The following is an 18,280-nucleotide window of genomic DNA, read 5'->3' as shown; positions in this document are numbered from 1 at the left end:
CTACAGCAGTGAGAGGTAATAAAGGGGTCTACAGCAGTGAGAAGTAATAAAGGGGTCTACAGCAGTGAGAGGTATTAAAGGGATCTAATAAAGGGGTCTACAGCAGGGAGAGGTAATAAAGGGATCTAATGAAGGGGTCTACAGCAGTGAGAGGTAATAAAGGGATCTACAGCAGTGAGAGGTATTAAAGGGGTCTACAGCAGTGAGAGGTAATAAAGGGATCTAATGAAGGGGTCTACAGCAGTGAGAGGTAATAAAGGGATCTACAGCAGGGAGAGGCAATAAAGGGGTCTACAGCTTACTGTATAATATTATTAAACTGCTGCGCACCACCAATTTTATAATATATCAAACGAAATAAAGCACGCCGTCCTAAACGTATGTATATATCACTTCAATCACTGGTAAAACCTAATCTACAGCGGGTTACCAATGATAGTTGAATGAAAACCTTAAAAACCACTTAAAAAGGGGCCGTGTGATGAGACTTATGAAGGAGCCGTGTGATGAGACTTATGAAGGAGCCGTGTGATGAGACTTATGATATTGAAAAGTAATACCATCATCCCATTAAACGGAGCAGTGTTTAGCTGATAGCCCTCATCTATAATACAACCTGACGCACACTGCACAGTGAGCGTGCACACCACAACAGTAATATAGATACGTTATTCTCGTGTTTTAATTTCATGATTACTGCTGTATATGCTACTACTCTACTGTGTAGTGATTGAGACGCCACCCACGTGGTAATTGTGTGGACGATGGAAGATAGTGGTCAAATAAAATGTAGCAATATCTCAAATCAGACGTGTAAAAAGTTTGATCGTCCAGAGTCACGCGTAACGAAGTAAAGTGTTTGTAAACACACACAGTAATCTAGCTACAGTAATACAGTGTTCATAAACACACACAGTAATCTAGCTACAGTAATAAAGTATTCGTAAACACAAATAGTAATCTAGCTACAGTAATAAAGTATTCGTAAACACAAATAGTAATCTAGCTACAGTAATAAAGTATTCGTAAACACAAAATATAGTAATCTAGCTACAGTAATAAAGTATTCGTAAACACAAATAGTAACCTAGCTACAGTAATACAGTGTTCGTAAACACAAATAGTAACCTAGCTACAGTAATACAGTGTTCGTAAACACAAATAGTAATCTAGCTACAGTAATAAAGTATTCGTAAACACAAATAGTAATCTAGCTACAGTAATAAAGTATTCGTAAACACAAATAGTAACCTAGCTACAGTAATAAAGTATTCGTAAACACAAATAGTAATCTAGCTACAGTAATAAAGTATTCGTAAACACAAATAGTATTAGTAACCTGGCTGCAGTAATACAGTGTTCGTAAACACAAACACAGTAATCTAGCTGCAGTAATACAGTGTTCGTAAACAGACACAGAAGAGTTTGCGATGGCTGTTAGTAGATATCACTGTTCAACTTGAAATTAAGATCGATGATAATAAACAATTAAAATAATCATTATAATAAGTAGCAATGAAGTAGCATAAACTACTAATGGAGAGTACTGAAAGCGAATCTGCACAGCTCCTATGAACACACACAAGATGATAGGAGGGATCTAATGAGCTGAGAGCGAGGTAGCGAGGTGGTATTGTTAGCACTCACCACCTTGCTCTAAACGGAGGATACGTCCTCATCTTACTTTATATTCCACACACTTTACTCAATGTACGGAGGAGAACACACTAGTAGTAGGGTGTAGACGGAGGAAAACACACTCAACCAGTTTTCAATATCCCGGTAGTCAACAAAACGGGCCGTTTTTGCCTCTAATGGAGGGAGGAATGCAGAATGAGCAGAGAAATGGGTAAAATGATGGAATGAGGAATAATAAGACGATATAACTAGGGTGGATTGTCAGAGTAACAAATTACTACACTCAAACATCGGCCACAAACTTTAACAATGGACTATAGAACTTTTGTGAAGCAGAATGTAACGCTTTTTCAGATGTTGTCGAGCCATGAAATTGCAGTAAACTCAGCACTGCTGGGAAATATTCAAAATATTTGTTATGCAAAGTGCGGGTAAAGGGCGGATGTAGCTTGTAGGAGGTTATTCGTGACCTTCACACCCAACAGATGGCTATTAGTCATCGCAGTGCGGATGTAATAGGTTATTCGTGACCTCCACACCCAACAGATGGCAGGATTGGTCAAAGGAGTTTAATACTTGTCTTTGAAGTTTGCCGCGTTTAAAATTGATAAAGGAGCGGATTTATATTAGATAACTCTAGCAGCGTCAGTTGAGGCTCTCAAAATATAACGGCTTATGGTTAAACATACAGGGACAACGATAACGCAAATATTTTAAAATTGCTTGGATTTTAAAACAAAGACGTAGAAAAGCCGAAAGAAAATGTATAGAAGGATAGACGCCGAGGCTGTGATAGAAAATGCAAATACTAAAGTCAGTGGAGCAGTAGTACTGGAGAGCTGGAGGGCCAGTTGGTAATCTAGCTGGGCACACTTGGGGCACACGTCTTGGGGCACACGTCTTGGGGCACACTTCTTGGGGCACACGTCTTGGGGCACACTTGGGGCACAATCGACTATGCCCCAACTGTGCCCCAAGTAACTTTTTGCCCCAACTGTGCCCCAGGAATTTCAATTTGGTGCCCCAAGTGTGCCTAGCTAGATTGCCAAATTTCCGTACTGGAGTACAATAGCAAGGGTAGCGGAGCGTGAAAATAGTGTCCTGATCTGAATAAGGGATCACTAGCTTGAAAGACGTCAAGTAAGCAAATTACTGTGGTGAGATTTTAAAATACATGGGACAAGCAATTTGATTACCTTGAAAGGTAGGTAGGTAGGGAAAGGTTAAATGAATTACAGGGAAACCCAGTGACCACACCTCACTCTACAACTAAGGAATCAGTACACAGGATTATAGGAGTAGTATTATATTTATGTAAAATACTGGTCCGATGTACAGGATTATAGGAGTAGTATTATATTTATGTAAAATACTGGTCCGATGTACAGGATTATAGGAGTGTATTATGTAAAATACTGGTCCGATGTACAGGATTATAGGAGTGTATTATGTAAAATACTGGTCCGATGTACAGGATTATAGGAGTGTATTATGTAAAATACTGGTCCGGTGTACAGGATTATAGGAGTGTATTATGTAAAATACTGGTCCGATGTACATGATTATAGGAGTGTATTATGTAAAATACTGGTCCGATGTACATGATTATAGGAGTGTATTATGTAAAATACTGGTCCGATGTACATGATTAAAGGAGTGTATTATGTAAAATACTGGTCCGATGTACATGATTATAGGAGTGTATTATGTAAAATACTGGTCCGGTGTACAGGATTATAGGAGTGTATTATGTAAAATACTGGTCCGGTGTATAGGATTATAGGAGTGTATTATGTAAAATACTGGTCCGGTGTACAGGATTATAGGAGTGTATTATGTAAAATACTGGTCCGGTGTACAGGATTATAGGAGTAGTATTATATTTATGTAAAATACTGGTCCGATGTACAGGATTATAGGAGTAGTATTATATTTATGTAAAATACTGGTCCGATGTACAGGATTATAGGAGTGTATTATGTAAAATACTGGTCCGATGTACAGGATTATAGGAGTGTATTATGTAAAATACTGGTCCGATGTACAGGATTATAGGAGTGTATTATGTAAAATACTGGTCCGGTGTACAGGATTATAGCAAGGACAAAAGGAAATCGCGGCACGTGCGGAATCGCGAATTTTCCCATTCTCCGCGACAAATTGCGATTTTTGACGTTTGCCGCGACAAATCGCGATTTTCTCAGATCCTCGCGACAAATCGCTATTATTTCAGTTCTCGCGACAAATTGCGCATTTTCCTTTAAATCTGAGGACCAAATTTGCGCATTCTCCTTTAAATCTTCAGGCCAAATATCACGTTCTTTATAAGTATATGGAACCAATCACATCCACAGCCTTCCGAATGTATGTACGGACTTCAGAAGCTCATAATGATCAGGGTAGCATGAAACATGAACAAATGTAGTTTCCAGAAAATCTTCGAAAAAATTTCGACTTAGAAAATTTTCGGTCCGAGTAATTCTCGATACTTACCTCTGATAATGGATAACAGAGCTCCCGCCTGCAGTCCGAGATCGCATTACAAGGGGTAAGCCTCGAGTCCAAAATTGTATATCGAGAGGTAGGTACTACTAATAGATACGAACTTCAGTAAATTAAACCGAATAAAATATGTTAGGCTCACAATGATCAGGGTAGCATAAACTGTGGAAAACAACTGGTTTCCAAGAATCCACTTTCACAAGCATTTCTTAACCCACTCGTCTGCTGACGTAACATTGTTAGCCAAAAACGTCCCTAAAACGTGACCACTAGACATAAAGTTGACCACTAGACATATAAAACTTAACCACTACACAATATGTAAAACTTGACCATTAGTAATAGTCGACAGTAGACACCCCAATCAATGTATGGAAAACTGCAAACATTCACATGACGATGACGTACCCTACTTAAGGAATTGTGCGAGAAGATGAACAAGGGTAAAGATGAGGAAATAGGATATGTAATGTGTTAGGCATAAGGTTAGTTTATAGGAGTTAATTTGTGACATTAAATCATGAGATTGTCTTAAGACAATTGTCTTAATCTTGTTAAGACAATCTATACTAATAATTCCAGAATATCTGTGTGGTCTCGGCCGAAGGCAAGGGTTATTATATTAGTCAATCTATATTATAACTTTATAAAAACGTTAGCGAACTCAATACAGCTCATGAAGTGGAACATCGAGTTCCGTTCTGGCGAGGTCTGGCGAGCTGGGAGGAACTTTCGAGATCGTCTGGAAGGGCTGATCTAAAAGCAAGCACTGCTCAGTATTTATAGCTAATCTCACTAGATTAACGAGCCGCGATTTTCGATATTTTCTCCGCGATTTCGCCTAGTTTGGCATGTCGCAGTGCGGCGATTTTTGGCCTAAATAATCGCGATTTTCTTTTGTCCTTGGATTATAGCAGTAGTATTATGTAAAATACTGGTCCAGTCAGTGTACAGGATTATAGGAGTAGTATTGTGTAAAATACTGGTCCGGTGTGGGGTTTAGCCCACTAACTCACCAATTCCAAAACTAGTAACTTCTTTGTACCAATATGTAATTTACAAGTTAATTGCTGTAAAAATAACCTTTGTCCGGGAGCCGGTAGGCGACACACTATTGTGCATATGACTCAATAAACTAGCATAGTAAAAGCAGAGAATTATGTAATCCTGCTACTAGAGTATAACGAACTCCCAAGCAGCAGAGCAAGAGAAGCAGACAGCGAGGTAGACAGCGCGGACAAGGGGAGGTTAGTATGTGCTCATTTTACAGTAATATTACAGGCTCATTGTGCATATATATTACGACTTTGACGTTTTAATAAGATAATTCACAGCGAGATTCCGGAGTTAGCAAGCTACTGTCTTATTATCCTTCTCTTATACTGCCAAATTCTAGTGTTCCAACCACGAGCCTCCGTCCTGCATAAATAAACAAGTCCCGGCTACGTGCCAAGTTCTGGATATGTGATGAGTCCCTTTCTAGTTTCTAAGAATCATACTTCCTTTAATAAACAAGTCCCAAAAGGAAAACCCTGCAGTTTTTTGCCCACTCTAGAAAGATACTAGACACTAGTGGTAAGTGGACACAGTAGAAATGCACCCCTCACAGTTCTAACAAATGGTTAAAGATACTAGACACTAGTGGACACAGTAGAAATGCACCCCTCACAGTTCTGACAATTGGTCTGGTGACAGGACTACTTATAAACTTGTTCTCCAATTCAGCTACTTGACAAGAATAACACCCCGTCAACTGTTATTCACATAGAGATTAGATAATGTTTACACAGTGTTTACAGCTACCTGCTTAATTAAGCATGTAACGTGCTACATAAAGCGCAAAGCAAAGCTATTTTCCAACATGATATCTAACAAAACTCTGAATAGAAAAGAACTTTTGCAGTGGGACAATATAATGTTCTGTTATCAATAGTTTATAAATACGAAATTGCACAGAAAACCTCCTGTACCCAGTTAAGCAATGCATCAGATAACCCTCAAGCACCTGGACAGGCGCCTGGTAATGGTGGTTTAACTGCACGTTTTATGCGCAATAAGGGATGTTGCGTAAAAAATAAGGAGCAAGAAATAACAAAGTTCTGCAATACTGAACTTAAACAATTGTATATAACAAGCAACAAGTACTGTAAAATATAAAATGTAATCTGATCATGAATAGTACGACTGCATATAAGCATTGAACGTGCGGCACCGGGGATAAGAGCATACAAATGAGCAAGAGGAGAAGTTGGAGCAGGTCAATTCAATAGTGTGATAAGAATCACGTGGTGATAAGATTCACGTGGTAAACACGTGCTAGCAGCCTGATGGTTCTTTGTGAGTGGTTTCAGTTACTGCTGCTGACGCCGCCGTGTTTTCTGTTAAAGGTAACCTGTCTCTCATCAGTACTAAACACTGTAATATGTATTGACATTTAGTTTCATCTTGACCCATCTTCCTGTCACTTAACAGATTAGCTGTATCATGAGCATGCAGCATAACTTGAAACTTATCATGCATTATATAATTGACAACATTTTTAAAGGACTTAACAACTGACAAAATAGTGCACACGTGTTAGTTATATATACACTGAACCTACAGTCCAAAGAGACTGCATATGATAGGAGCAAGGTCATGGGCTCATTTGTTCAAAATAGATTTTATTGGCAGTTTGTTGAAACCCCTCATTTTGTTGAAACCCCTCATTTGTCGTCACGAAGCTGGAAACTTTTATCGTAAGAGAGAAACAATGACGAGTGACCCTTGACAGTTAGCAGCTCCATATTCAATATAGCATATCGACCAATGTAGCACACACAAATGTTGAAGACAAATAGTAATATGAAAAAAGAGAGAAAATAAGGAGTAGATTGATCAGATAACACTTACCACATATAATATTAATTAGTAGGGGGATAGAGGCCCCCAAAGTCCTACATCCCGTCTAACTTAATCCTGAACAACTTAAAAAAATTAAGGGTTTTGAGATGGAAGATCGTATAGTAGTAAAGTGTAGTGACCCACCTCCTCCCTCTCCCCTCCCCCCCTCTCCCCCCCCCCCCCCCCCCCAGTAAACGTGACTAAACGTTGGAATTACTCGGCTCAGTGAACACTGAACCTAATGGCAAGGGAGCCCTTAATGGCCTTCACTCACGTGCAGCTCCATATACTATACGTGCAAAATATAACCATATCTACAAATTATGTGAAAGAATATCAACAAATTAAATAATTAGGCTGGGTAATAAAAAGAATGGAATTTATGTATCAGGTGCACTGTGCAGTAGAGCGTTCCATAAATTTCAGGTTCCGTGTTGTTAGGGAGTGACTCCCAAATCCAAGTCTACTTGCTGGGAAGTAACTGGAGTCTGCAACAGTTCAACTTTAAGGGTTTCCAGGCGAACTAAAATAGCTATGCTATTGCTTGAAATTTAGCGTGTAGATAGAAACGCAAGAGCTCTAGACTTTAATATTCCTACGGTAAATGCAACCTCTATATTAACCTCTCTATTTTCTGATGTGGTCGTAGACTCGTGCCCATTAAAACGATAATGTACATTGAATCAAATACTGTCTAGCGATCAGTGCAACTGAGTATAAATGGTTATGAAATGGGTTGAGTATGCAGACGGAGTAAGTAACCCTATAACAGTAATCCTATAACAGTAATCCTATAACAGTAATCCTATAACAGTAATCCTATAACAGTAATCCATATTCCATAACAGCAAATACACAAAATAGAGACGCGTCAGTTTCTCACGATTTAGAGAAGATTGTACTACAGCAGTTGTAGTGAGACACTGCAACTGTTAAGGAGATTCTAAAGAATAAAATATAGAAGTCATCTTATTCAAACTAGTTTTAATAGGTGACTTATCTACTAAGTAACTATCAGCTGCCTAATTACCTCGCTGTATTTAAAGTTGTATCCATGAAGTTGAGCAAGGCCGACCTGAGTTTAGAGATGCAAATAGACAAGTTAATGAGCCAATTTAAGTGACAACACTATGAAAAGCATATAAATAGACGTAAAAAGAAGGTTTTGATTTATTTAATTTGACAACATTGTAAGGAGTTGAGTAGGTAGCAACTGACTAATTACGCGCGAAGAGAGAGAGAGAGAGAGAGAGAGAGAGAGAGAGAGAGAGAGAGAGAGAGAGAGAGAGAGAGAGAGAGAGAGAGAGAGAGAGAGAGAGAGAGAGAGAGAGAGAGAGAGTGTGTCAAAGAAGACACCCTCACACATTGGTAGTTATGTGGCTACACATCTTGAACACCTTGCTCGATTATACCACCTCAGTTTCACACTGCTCATGCTTTAACCAATAGAAGCCCAGTTTCAAGGAAGTGAGAAACCAATCAAAAGTTATTAAAACTAGTGGCATTCGTACTTAATTATCATCTGATTAATTAGTAATAACTGCAATTCAATATTGAAATTAAATTATATAGTTTAGAACAAGCTACTGAGCAAATAAAATATTTGTTTCAAAAACCAGGGATTCAGTAAGAGACAAGATAGCAAATGATCGTCCAATGATCAGTACGTTTACAAGTGTCACAGTGTTCACAAGAGTCACAAGTGTCACAGTGTTACAAGTGTTAACAAGTTTCCTCATTCGATCAAATTGGATAAAATGGTAACAAACAAATGCGATGATAATCTGAACTAGTAATAAAATGTATAAAGATGATCTTCATGTTTATTGGAGACGAGGGGAGCTATATTTAAAGTCAGCGTGATTGTTAGTATAGGCTGGAATTCATAAAACTGCATGTTATTGTGTGGAAGATAAGAAATTAGTTAAATACAAGCAGTTACCTACTCAAGCAGGTATTAAACCGTACTATTCAGTGCCATGACGAATCAATCATGGGAAAGGAGAAACTGAGAAAAGGCTTCAATGTTAAAACAGGGAGGTCGCATTGTCTATCATCACTCGACATGGAATGAGAAAAATTCCGAAATTATATCGATCACATGATAATAAAATGCTATTATTAGACTATTTACAATTAAGAAAACAAGACTATTAAAAAAACAAAGGTAATTTAACGTTTCAACGAAACCGTGCCAATGCTGACTTTAATAATATTCTAACTGGCTTGCTGAGTACGGTAGAAGCATTAGCTCACCACAAATAAGCAGCTACAACAACTGGTATAGTCACTATCAAGCACAGGGATTGCTTATCATAGAATGGTATGGAAGCAATTAAAGTTTTCATTCAAGCTCAAGCATATCAATGGTTACATGTTTCATAGCTTTCTAAGATATACGAATAACTGTAAATACACTAATACTATTTGACGAATAGCCAAATCAGTCAAAATAATATTAATAATATTCGCTATTATATTGAAAATATTCGCTAATATATTATGTTGTCCGTCAAGTATTGACTAGTTACAAATTTATAGTTCCTTGCTCAGATCAATTAATTATATTTTACACTAAATATTAGTAAAGATATTGGTTACTCCAGTTAAACAAACTCTCTGTGAGATGTTATTGTTATTTGCATATTTATTATTTATATTTTATTTATATTCATTAGATATTTACATATTTCCCATTTAACAAGAATTTCTATGGAATATAAACCGGAAATAGTGACATAACTAATAAATTAGTAGCAGAGAGGTATTACTTAATAATTAATATGTAGAAGTAGTATTACTTAATAAGCAATAAGTAGTAGTAGTATTACTTAATAAGTAATATGTAGTAGTAGCAGTATTACTTAATACTACTACACCCCCATCTATGGGAGGCTGAACAGTAACAGTGGGTGGGGGGGGGGGGGCGGGGGGGGGGGGGGGGCGGAGCAACCCCATCTATGCCATTTTACACAAATTTGGGGAATAAATCTGTAACAAAATGCAAGACAAATTATCTGAACAGAATAATGGGGAAAATTAATCATAAAATTGATCATAAAGTTCACAAAATAAAAGCATAAAATACACTAAATTAGTGTCCCTCATTTACCTGGGCGGGAGTTGGGGGCTCAATAACAACGTTAGTGTAATATGACACCTCCCAGGGTCGCTGACTCTGGAAACTCTTCATATGGTCCGGTATCCCGGTAAGGAACCCCCTCTCCGAGTCGGAGGAGTGGGAAGTGGGCGAGGGGCATGCTGTCTGCTGGGGAGATATTTAGTTACAGCTCACTTTTTTAAACATCCGGTTGCGGTTTTACCTATCTTTTGCAAATTAAGTTTTAGAACTTGTATCGATTTATGGTCTGGGATTGGATTATTGCCAAGTGAAATTACCTGACCTTAAAATCAATATTATTGTTCGACTATTCTGAGTCGGACTAAATTATCGTCGTACTTTAACTGTCAACACTTGAGGTTCTACCTTGATTGTCAGGGCTCCAGTTGAAATATTGTGGGGGTAATAAGTGGGGAAAGAACCTGTGAAGCCGAGGAAGGTCGCTGATGATATCTGACATTCTCGTAGTTGTCACTAGGATCGTAAGGGGCCCTGGGTACGGGGATGTACTCGTCACTGCTAGTTTTGCTCTGTAGTGAGGAGCTCTTACTATGCTGCCAGGGAACAAACACTGTTAGATACGGACAACTAACATCCTAGTCAACATACCATTAAAGGCACAGATAAAGTGGAGTAGAAAAGAGGATGAGACTGACCTGCGAGTCCCTTGACTCAGTGTCATGTGATCTACTGCCTGCACTGTCCTGTGACTGAGCCTTGGTAGATCTACTCGATCTGCTGCCCGCACTGTCAGACCTAAACCCCTTCACACTGTTGTCGTGACTGCTAAACTTACTGGGGGAGTAACTGGGGTTACTGGGGGAGTAACTGGGGGAGTAACTGGGGGAGTAACTGGGGTTACTGGGGGGGGGGGGGGGGGGTAACTGGGGGAGTAACTGGGGGAGTAACTGGGGGAGTAACTGGGGGAGTTACTGGGGGAGTAACTGGGGTTACTGGGGGAGTAACTGGGGTTACTGGGGGAGTTGCTGGGGTTACTGGGGTTACTGGGGCCGGGGAGTAACTGGGGGAGTAACTGGGGGAGTAACTGGGGTTACTGGGGGGGGGGGGGGGGTAACTGGGGGAGTAACTGGGGGAGTAACTGGGGGAGTAACTGGGGGAGTAACTGGGGGAGTTACTGGGGGAGTAACTGGGACTACTGGGGGAGTAATTGGGGTTATTGGGGGAATAACTGAGGTTACTGGGGTACGGGCGGGGTTAATTGATCGCTATTCATCCTTAATGAGGCTATTCCGCTATTATATGGCAATCGTAAACAATAGAAAAGTCATTTTGATAAGTTGATATGTCATTGGTTGTTGAAATGTATCTAGTGTATACTGTACATCAAGTAGTTTTTGTCAGATATATTTGAGATGCAGTGTAGTTGGGTGGAGAGCGGATAAAAACAGTAAAAAGAAGAGTAAAAGGAAGAAAACACAGTATGAAAAACACATACCTGCTGTCCTGACTGTGGAATGTGCGGCTGTCAGCACTGCTGAACTCTTTAACACAGTTTTCGTAGAGGGCTACTGTGCCACCAGGGGGCGAGGAGGATTCCTCATCGCCGTTAATGTGCTCATAAGGGGGCTCGTAAGGAGGGTCACTGAGAGGGGGGAGGGGGTTTCAGACACAAATTTAACCCTAATTCCTCATCTTGTGCGATGTTTAGATAATTCGTCTATCAAAGATCATAAAAATGAGGGATCTCATTTATGTTCATTTTTAAAGATAGCAGCTAAAATCGTTAAAATCTATCCAGAAAGAAGATAGGATAATCTCTACCTGAGAAGAGAGTCTGTAAGAGGTGAATCCCGGGGAGTCGGGAACTCAGGGTTGGACCGAACCATCACCTCTGCTGATACCCAGTCATTCGACATCTCACTGCAACAACCTCACGTTATTTCTTCTTACATGTTACAATTGACAATGACGATAATCATGAAAAGATCCGAAATTTCAACTGGGTATATAATAGTAGAAATGGCGATAAAAGTTGCACCACTTCTCCAACACTCACTAACCTGCCATTTTTAGAGGTGACACTCCCGTTTCTCTGGGACTTGTACTCCTTTATATCCTCTATCACTTCATTCTTCTCTTTCGTGTTCTGTTTTTTGGCCTTCTTCTCCATCTTCTCCGTCTTCCGCCCCTTCTTATTCTTCCTAACTTTGGCAAGCTCCTTAGGATTGAAGTACTGGATGTGCTTTTTCGAGACTATCACCTAGGTAACAAAACTATACGTACAGTATAACAGAAACCACTGAGAAAGAAGCTATACTAACCCCACCAAGGTCACAGCAAGCAGGATGTAATAATACTTTCTACATGATTGCTTGTGAGATGAATCATGTAGATTTAAGTGTTCATAAACTCTATAAATCAGCAAAGGGGTTGTGTATGGGCTGTGAGTACTGAGTAGGGGCTGTGTGGGGGCTGTGTTTGGGCTGTGTAGGGGCTGTGTTTGGGCTGTGTAGGGGCTGTGTTTGGGCTGTGTAGGGGCTGTGTTTGGGCTGTGCAGGGGCTGAGTAAGGGCTGTGTGTGGGCCGTGAGTAGGGGCTGTGTAGGTGGTTAAACATTTCGTAATAAAATGATAGGAAAGACCTACCTGCCTATTGAAGATCCTGACAAGACTAAAAAAGGCCTGAGCAACATTCACATTCTCCAGAGAACTAGTTTCAACGATGGGAACTTTCTGGATCTTTGCCAGATACATCATCTCCTCGAAATGTCTTGATCTGCCCTTATCACACTTAGTAGCTACTAGGACTACCGGCACATCTATCAGATCTAACAGTTCAAATACAAACTTATACTGAGTTCCTGCCTGTCTGTCGTTTACCTGGGGAGAGGGGGGGGGGTTATTATTTGTAGGCAGATTTTAATATACCTATCTGCAATTAACGGCCAGGTAGCGTAGTTGGTTAATCATCGGATTTGTAATCGTGAGATTGCGAGTTCGAAACCCACTGCCTGCCTAGTCGTGGGGTGAGTGTCGTCGACATTCAGCTAAAGATCCTGAGTGGTCTATGCAGCCCCCCGGTCTACTCAGCCGAATATTCGAGAAATCGTGTGTGAGGGTTAAATGAGAAGCTGTCCATTGCAGCGAAGTCTCAGGCGAAGAAAGTATGGTACACACTACCTTAACCGTCACTGGCCTAATTAAATCCTTCGGCTTCCTGTAATTGGCTAGTTACACTTGTGTAACAATGTGGCTGTTGGAATACTCCGAAGTAAAATAAGTGTGAGATAAAAAAAAAATCTGCCTACATTTACATTTCTTAATTTTCCAAATTATATAACGTAATATGGATACACGAAAGTGCAAGTGAAAATAGCTATCTTCATATAGTGATATACGCTTTTATTTGGTGAAATCGCAGAGTGAATCGTTGTTCCACATTGAGGATTAATTAGATCAAATAAGGAAATTGAGATCACTCACAATCACAGATGATGAGTAAAAGGGATAAAACAAATACTTTCGAGTGTGAGAATATAGTTATATCATTGTAATTATATTATGGCCAAAGTGGAAAGTTTGTTGGATTTACAGCTTCAAGGCTTATATATAATCTTTGGACATTAAACGAACCTTACTGACATCATAGACACATAAAAATCCGTCAATGTGCAGTTTTCTACTAGCAAATCTCTGAGCTTTCTGAGACTTGGGATCTTGTAGCTGTTCGGGGGAGAGGTATTGTACTTTACGGGAGGAATTGATCGTGGTTGATGTAGCTCGCTTCATGTAGGGGTCCCTAATGGTAATAAATTAGGACTATTAGTGAGGTGAAATATAATTCCTACAATCAATTAACATTTAACATGAGAAAATGTTAATATGGAAATTCTGTTTCCGTTATATTCTGTCTGTTGTAGCAACATCCCTTACTCACCGAGCATTAAAAGGACTAAAAGTGACGTCATCAAGAAACTCAGTTTGCTCAATTATGTTGAACTCCACCATCTTCCCGTCCACTGTCCGCCTAGTGCGACCCCAGTATAGGAACTGATCAGTGTTCACTATCGGCCCATGGAAATCCTGGAGGGATACCTGTCAATACAATACATACAATACCTAGAGAAATACCTGTAAAGTAGCAGATATACAGTGCACCAGTGCAGTGAAGATGAGTGACCAGTGCAGTGAAGATGAGTGACCAGTGCAGTGAAGATGAGTGACCAGTGCAGTGAAGATGAGTGACCAGTGCAGTGAAGATGAGTGACCAGTGCAGCGAAGATGAGTGATCAGTGCAGTGAAGATGAGTAACCAGTGCAGTGAAGATGAGTGATCAGTGCAGCGAAGATGAGTGACCAGTGCAGTGAAGATGAGTGACCAGTGCAGCGAATATGAGTGATCAGTGCAGTGAAGATGAGTGACCAGTGCAGCGAAGATGAGTGACCAGTGCAGCGAAGATGAGTGAGCAGTGCAGTGAAGATGAGTGATCTGTACAGCGAAGATGAGTGATCAGTGCAGTGAAGATGAGTGACCCACTGGCCAGTGCAGTGAAGATGAGTGACCAGTGCAGCGAAGATTCAAGTGACCAGTACAGTGAAGATGAGTGACCAGTTCAGCGAAGATGAGTGATCAGTGCAGTGAAGATGAGTGATCGGTGCAGTGAAGATGAGTGACCAGTGCAGTGAAGATGAGTGACCAGTGCAGCTAAGATGAGTGACCAGTGCAGTGAAGATGAGTGACCAGTGCAGTGAAGATGAGTGACCAGTGCAGTGAAGATGAGTGACCAGTGCAGTGAAGATGAGTGACCAGTGCAGTGAAGATGAGTGACCAGTGCAGTGAAGATGAGTGACCAGTGCAGCGAAGATGAGTGATCAGTGCAGCGAAGATGAGTGATCGCTGCAGTGAAGATGAGTGATCGCTGCAGTGAAGATGAGTGACCAGCGCAGTGAAGATGAGTGACCAGTGCAGCGAAGATGAGTGACCAGTGCAGTGAAGATGAGTGACCAGTGCAGCGAAGATGAGTAACCAGTACAGTGAAGATGAGTGACCAGTGCAGTGAAGATGAGTGACCAGTGCAGTGAAGATGAGTGACCAGTACAGTGAAGATGAGTGACCAGTGCAGTGAAGATGAGTGATCAGTGCAGTGAAGATGAGTGACCAGTGCAGTGAAGATGAGTGACCAGTGCAGCGAAGATGAGTGAGCGGTGTAATGTAGACATGAGATATTTGTTCCACTCTCTTAACACAAACACATCTGTCAACAATGTTGACGAAATAATGCTGACGTAATGTTGCTTGTGTAAATTACAACCACCCTTACTTTATTTGTTGCTTAGTGTGCGGAAACACATTTTTATTGAAACTTGGTGAAACACAAGGTTAGGTATTTTGTTTCACTACCTGCTAACTTGCTGGCTAATAATAAAAGTACCTGCTGACTAATACTAAAAGTACCTGCCGGCTAATACTAAAAGTACCTACCGGCTAATAATAAAAGTACCTACTGACTAATAATAACAGTACCTACTGGCTAATAATAAAAGTACCTGCTGGCTAATAATGGAAGTACCTGCTGGCTAATAATAAAAGTACCTGCTGGCTAATAATGGAGGTATGCCCGAAGCTGGGGGGCCGGTCGGGGAACATGAACCTGTCACATAGGCAGCTCTTCCCGGGACCTGAAGTAGAATATGGTCACGTGTCCACTAAATTTAAACTGCTTAAATGTTCAGTGTCTCAAATTTAGTTCAGACTTGAAGTGTTAGTCTTCCTGGACGTAATTCTAAATGATAGGGATCACCTTGAAAAGATTCACCGTTCTCACGCCCCGAGAGCCCGATTACAGAGATCCAGAATTCAGTCTTGGCGGACATTACCATTGTTGTGACCAGACGACGGTAACATACCGATCCTGTACATACGTCTGCAGGGAGAGGGCCGTGTTAGTTAACTTGATAATTAGTTAATTAGCTGACTAGTTAACCGTGTTAAATATTAATAAAGGATATCTGTCTGGTGATTCATTTAAAAATATGAAGCTATGTCTAGTATTCAGTGAATTGAATCTACAGACAATTTATTTGATTGGGCTATTAAATAGTAGAAATCGATTGGGTGGGAACACCTGTGCAACTAGTGTTATAAATAGTTCTTTTACTGTGCAAGTCATACATTGCTGGTATTAGTGCTCCATTTCAAGGATTACTACTGGAACTGTGCCAACATCGTAACAGCCCAATTACCAACCAGAGAACGAAATTAATTTAATGTTTGAGTACCCATGATATTTTACAGATGGGGGCAATATTTTGAACGATTATATTTTATATTCATTTATTGCTGTACTATGTAAAATTTGAAAAGTATTTAATTAAAAAAAAAAAGAAAATGACAGAGCATTGGTGGTAGTAGCATATTTAGTAATAATTAGAAGCACGAAGCATCATACTATAATTAGTAATAATTTAATTGAGTGAACTTTAATTATTATTAATAATCATTATTCATACTGACAGTAAGATTTTGTGAAAATATTCGCTACTGGGGCGGCTAGCTATGAGTTGAAATCATAACAAAATAGAAATTGTTATTCTTGATAAAAATTTGCAAACTCGTATTAATACAAGCTCGTATTGCAAGCACGGTAAAATAGAAATACGTGTTTTATAACGAAACTAAATTAACATTTCCCTGTAATGTTCACTTTTCAGTTTTCCTGTTATGTTCACTTTCCCTATTAAAAAATGTTCATTACACGTCTTGCATCTTGGTATGAATTTCTTAACACGATGATCTTTATTCATACGCTATGATGTAAGATATGTGTTATTTACGTTGACAGCAAGCTGTTCAAACAAAAACCCTCGAGTATCCAGGATAAGGTTATATATATAAGGCTACTACACTATATAAACCGCTCACATGACGAATCAGCGAGACAAACCAAGAAATGCTGAAAAATAGAAATGAAACTTTAAAAATATAAAAAATAGGATAACGAGACAAATAAGAAAGTAGAAGGATAAAATATAATGTCTCGTTATTACAGTGTTATATTATATGTCACATTATGTGTATGCTCAATGTGTTGAAAAAATAAAGTACATTGCTAGCTGAATAAAATACACTTTAGCACGGCTACATAAAGTGAAAGCAACCAAGCGGTTAATAGTACACTACTACAGTATATTAACAAGGTGAGAAACAAATAACAACTGCCAACAGACGTGATAATGGGACAACCACTCCTTCCGCACAACAGATAGAACGGATAAAGAGGCAAAATGGAGAGTCGTTCTGTAGAAGAAGTCGACACAAAAAGAAAGCGCAGATAGAAGATACAGCAGATTACTAATTGTACCTGACTAGTATTCCCGACAGCAGTTTAAGCGAGCGTGCACGCGATAAAGTGAGTAAACTGGAGCCGTGTGTGGCCCTGCGTTCAAATATTTTCAGAGTGGCTTCAAATGGTTATCATATTCATGACAGTCACCATAGGTCTCCATCGTGGTGAGGCTCGCGTCCCAACGCAAAGTAAAATAGAGGTCACCTGCACTCATTTGTTTTCTAATAGAGGTTGAGGTAACCTGGTAACCTGGTAACCTGGTAACCTGGTAACCTGGTAACCTGGTAATCTGGTAATCTGGTAACCTGGTAACCTGGTAACCTGGACTCACTCACTTAAGGATAAAGACCAAGGTCACTCATGGCTGTGTTTGATGAGGTCACTCATGGCTGTGGTTAATGAGGTCACTCACGGATGTGGTTAATGTGGTTACCATGATGACTGAATGACAGTCACCGCAAACTAAATGTGTGACTGGACAGTGCTTGAGCCTTGAAGCAGGTTATTGTACTAAGGAGAGGTCACATTCCTGTAACTATACATTTTATAGTACTAGTATTATATAATGATAGGTATAGCATATATACTATATAGTACTAGAAACCCGTTAGTCGAAAGCTTTGTTGGAGGAAATTTTATAAATCAGTTATGTTTTAATTTCTTTTCATCGTCTAGCTCTGTTATACTAAACTCTATAATTATATACTAACTGTACAACTCCCTATACTAACTGTACAAATCATGGATTTTATTTGACAATGACAACAACGTTGTAAGTACTTGGATTCCCTAAACGATACTTTTTACCGCATCAAAAATATCAATCACAACC

The 18,280-nt window shown here is 39.7% G+C and overlaps 2 protein-coding genes across 11 annotated transcripts in view; both read right to left on the bottom strand.

Annotated features, from left to right (window-relative positions):
* LOC134819666 (zinc finger protein 277-like) overlaps positions 1-18,280 on the bottom strand; it is a 324,811-nt gene that overhangs the window by 192,987 nt on the left and 113,544 nt on the right. The gene's annotated exons all lie outside the window — the stretch shown is intronic.
* The window catches only part of LOC134819654 (uncharacterized), a 68,026-nt gene that overhangs the window by 4,232 nt on the left and 45,514 nt on the right, over positions 1-18,280 (bottom strand). For 3 of the 10 annotated variants that reach the window (XM_063829716.1, XM_063829715.1, XM_063829712.1), the window contains exons 2-12: positions 15,904-16,026; positions 15,696-15,781; positions 14,041-14,186; positions 13,737-13,902; positions 12,750-12,983; positions 12,166-12,365; positions 11,927-12,025; positions 11,601-11,747; positions 10,801-10,939; positions 10,567-10,698; positions 10,136-10,291 (exon numbers count right to left, since the gene is read on the bottom strand). In XM_063829716.1, the coding sequence (XP_063685786.1) occupies positions 10,136-10,291; positions 10,567-10,698; positions 10,801-10,939; positions 11,601-11,747; positions 11,927-12,025; positions 12,166-12,365; positions 12,750-12,983; positions 13,737-13,902; positions 14,041-14,186; positions 15,696-15,781; positions 15,904-15,982 (1,584 nt within the window). In that variant the 5' untranslated portion in view covers positions 15,983-16,026. The remainder of the gene's footprint in view (positions 1-10,135; positions 10,292-10,566; positions 10,699-10,800; positions 10,940-11,600; positions 11,748-11,926; positions 12,026-12,165; positions 12,366-12,749; positions 12,984-13,736; positions 13,903-14,040; positions 14,187-15,695; positions 15,782-15,903; positions 16,027-18,280) is intronic. The other 7 variants (XM_063829718.1, XM_063829717.1, XM_063829713.1 and 4 more) reach the window with 4 other exon arrangements.

The sequence above is a fragment of the Bolinopsis microptera genome, chromosome 8 (assembly GCF_026151205.1).
Source record: "Bolinopsis microptera isolate Bmic1 chromosome 8, MBARI_Bmic_1.0, whole genome shotgun sequence".
Classification (NCBI taxonomy): Eukaryota; Metazoa; Ctenophora; class Tentaculata; order Lobata; family Bolinopsidae; genus Bolinopsis; species Bolinopsis microptera.
The sequence above is the reverse complement of the archived record's forward strand: the minus strand, read 5'-3'. Positions and strand labels throughout refer to the sequence as shown.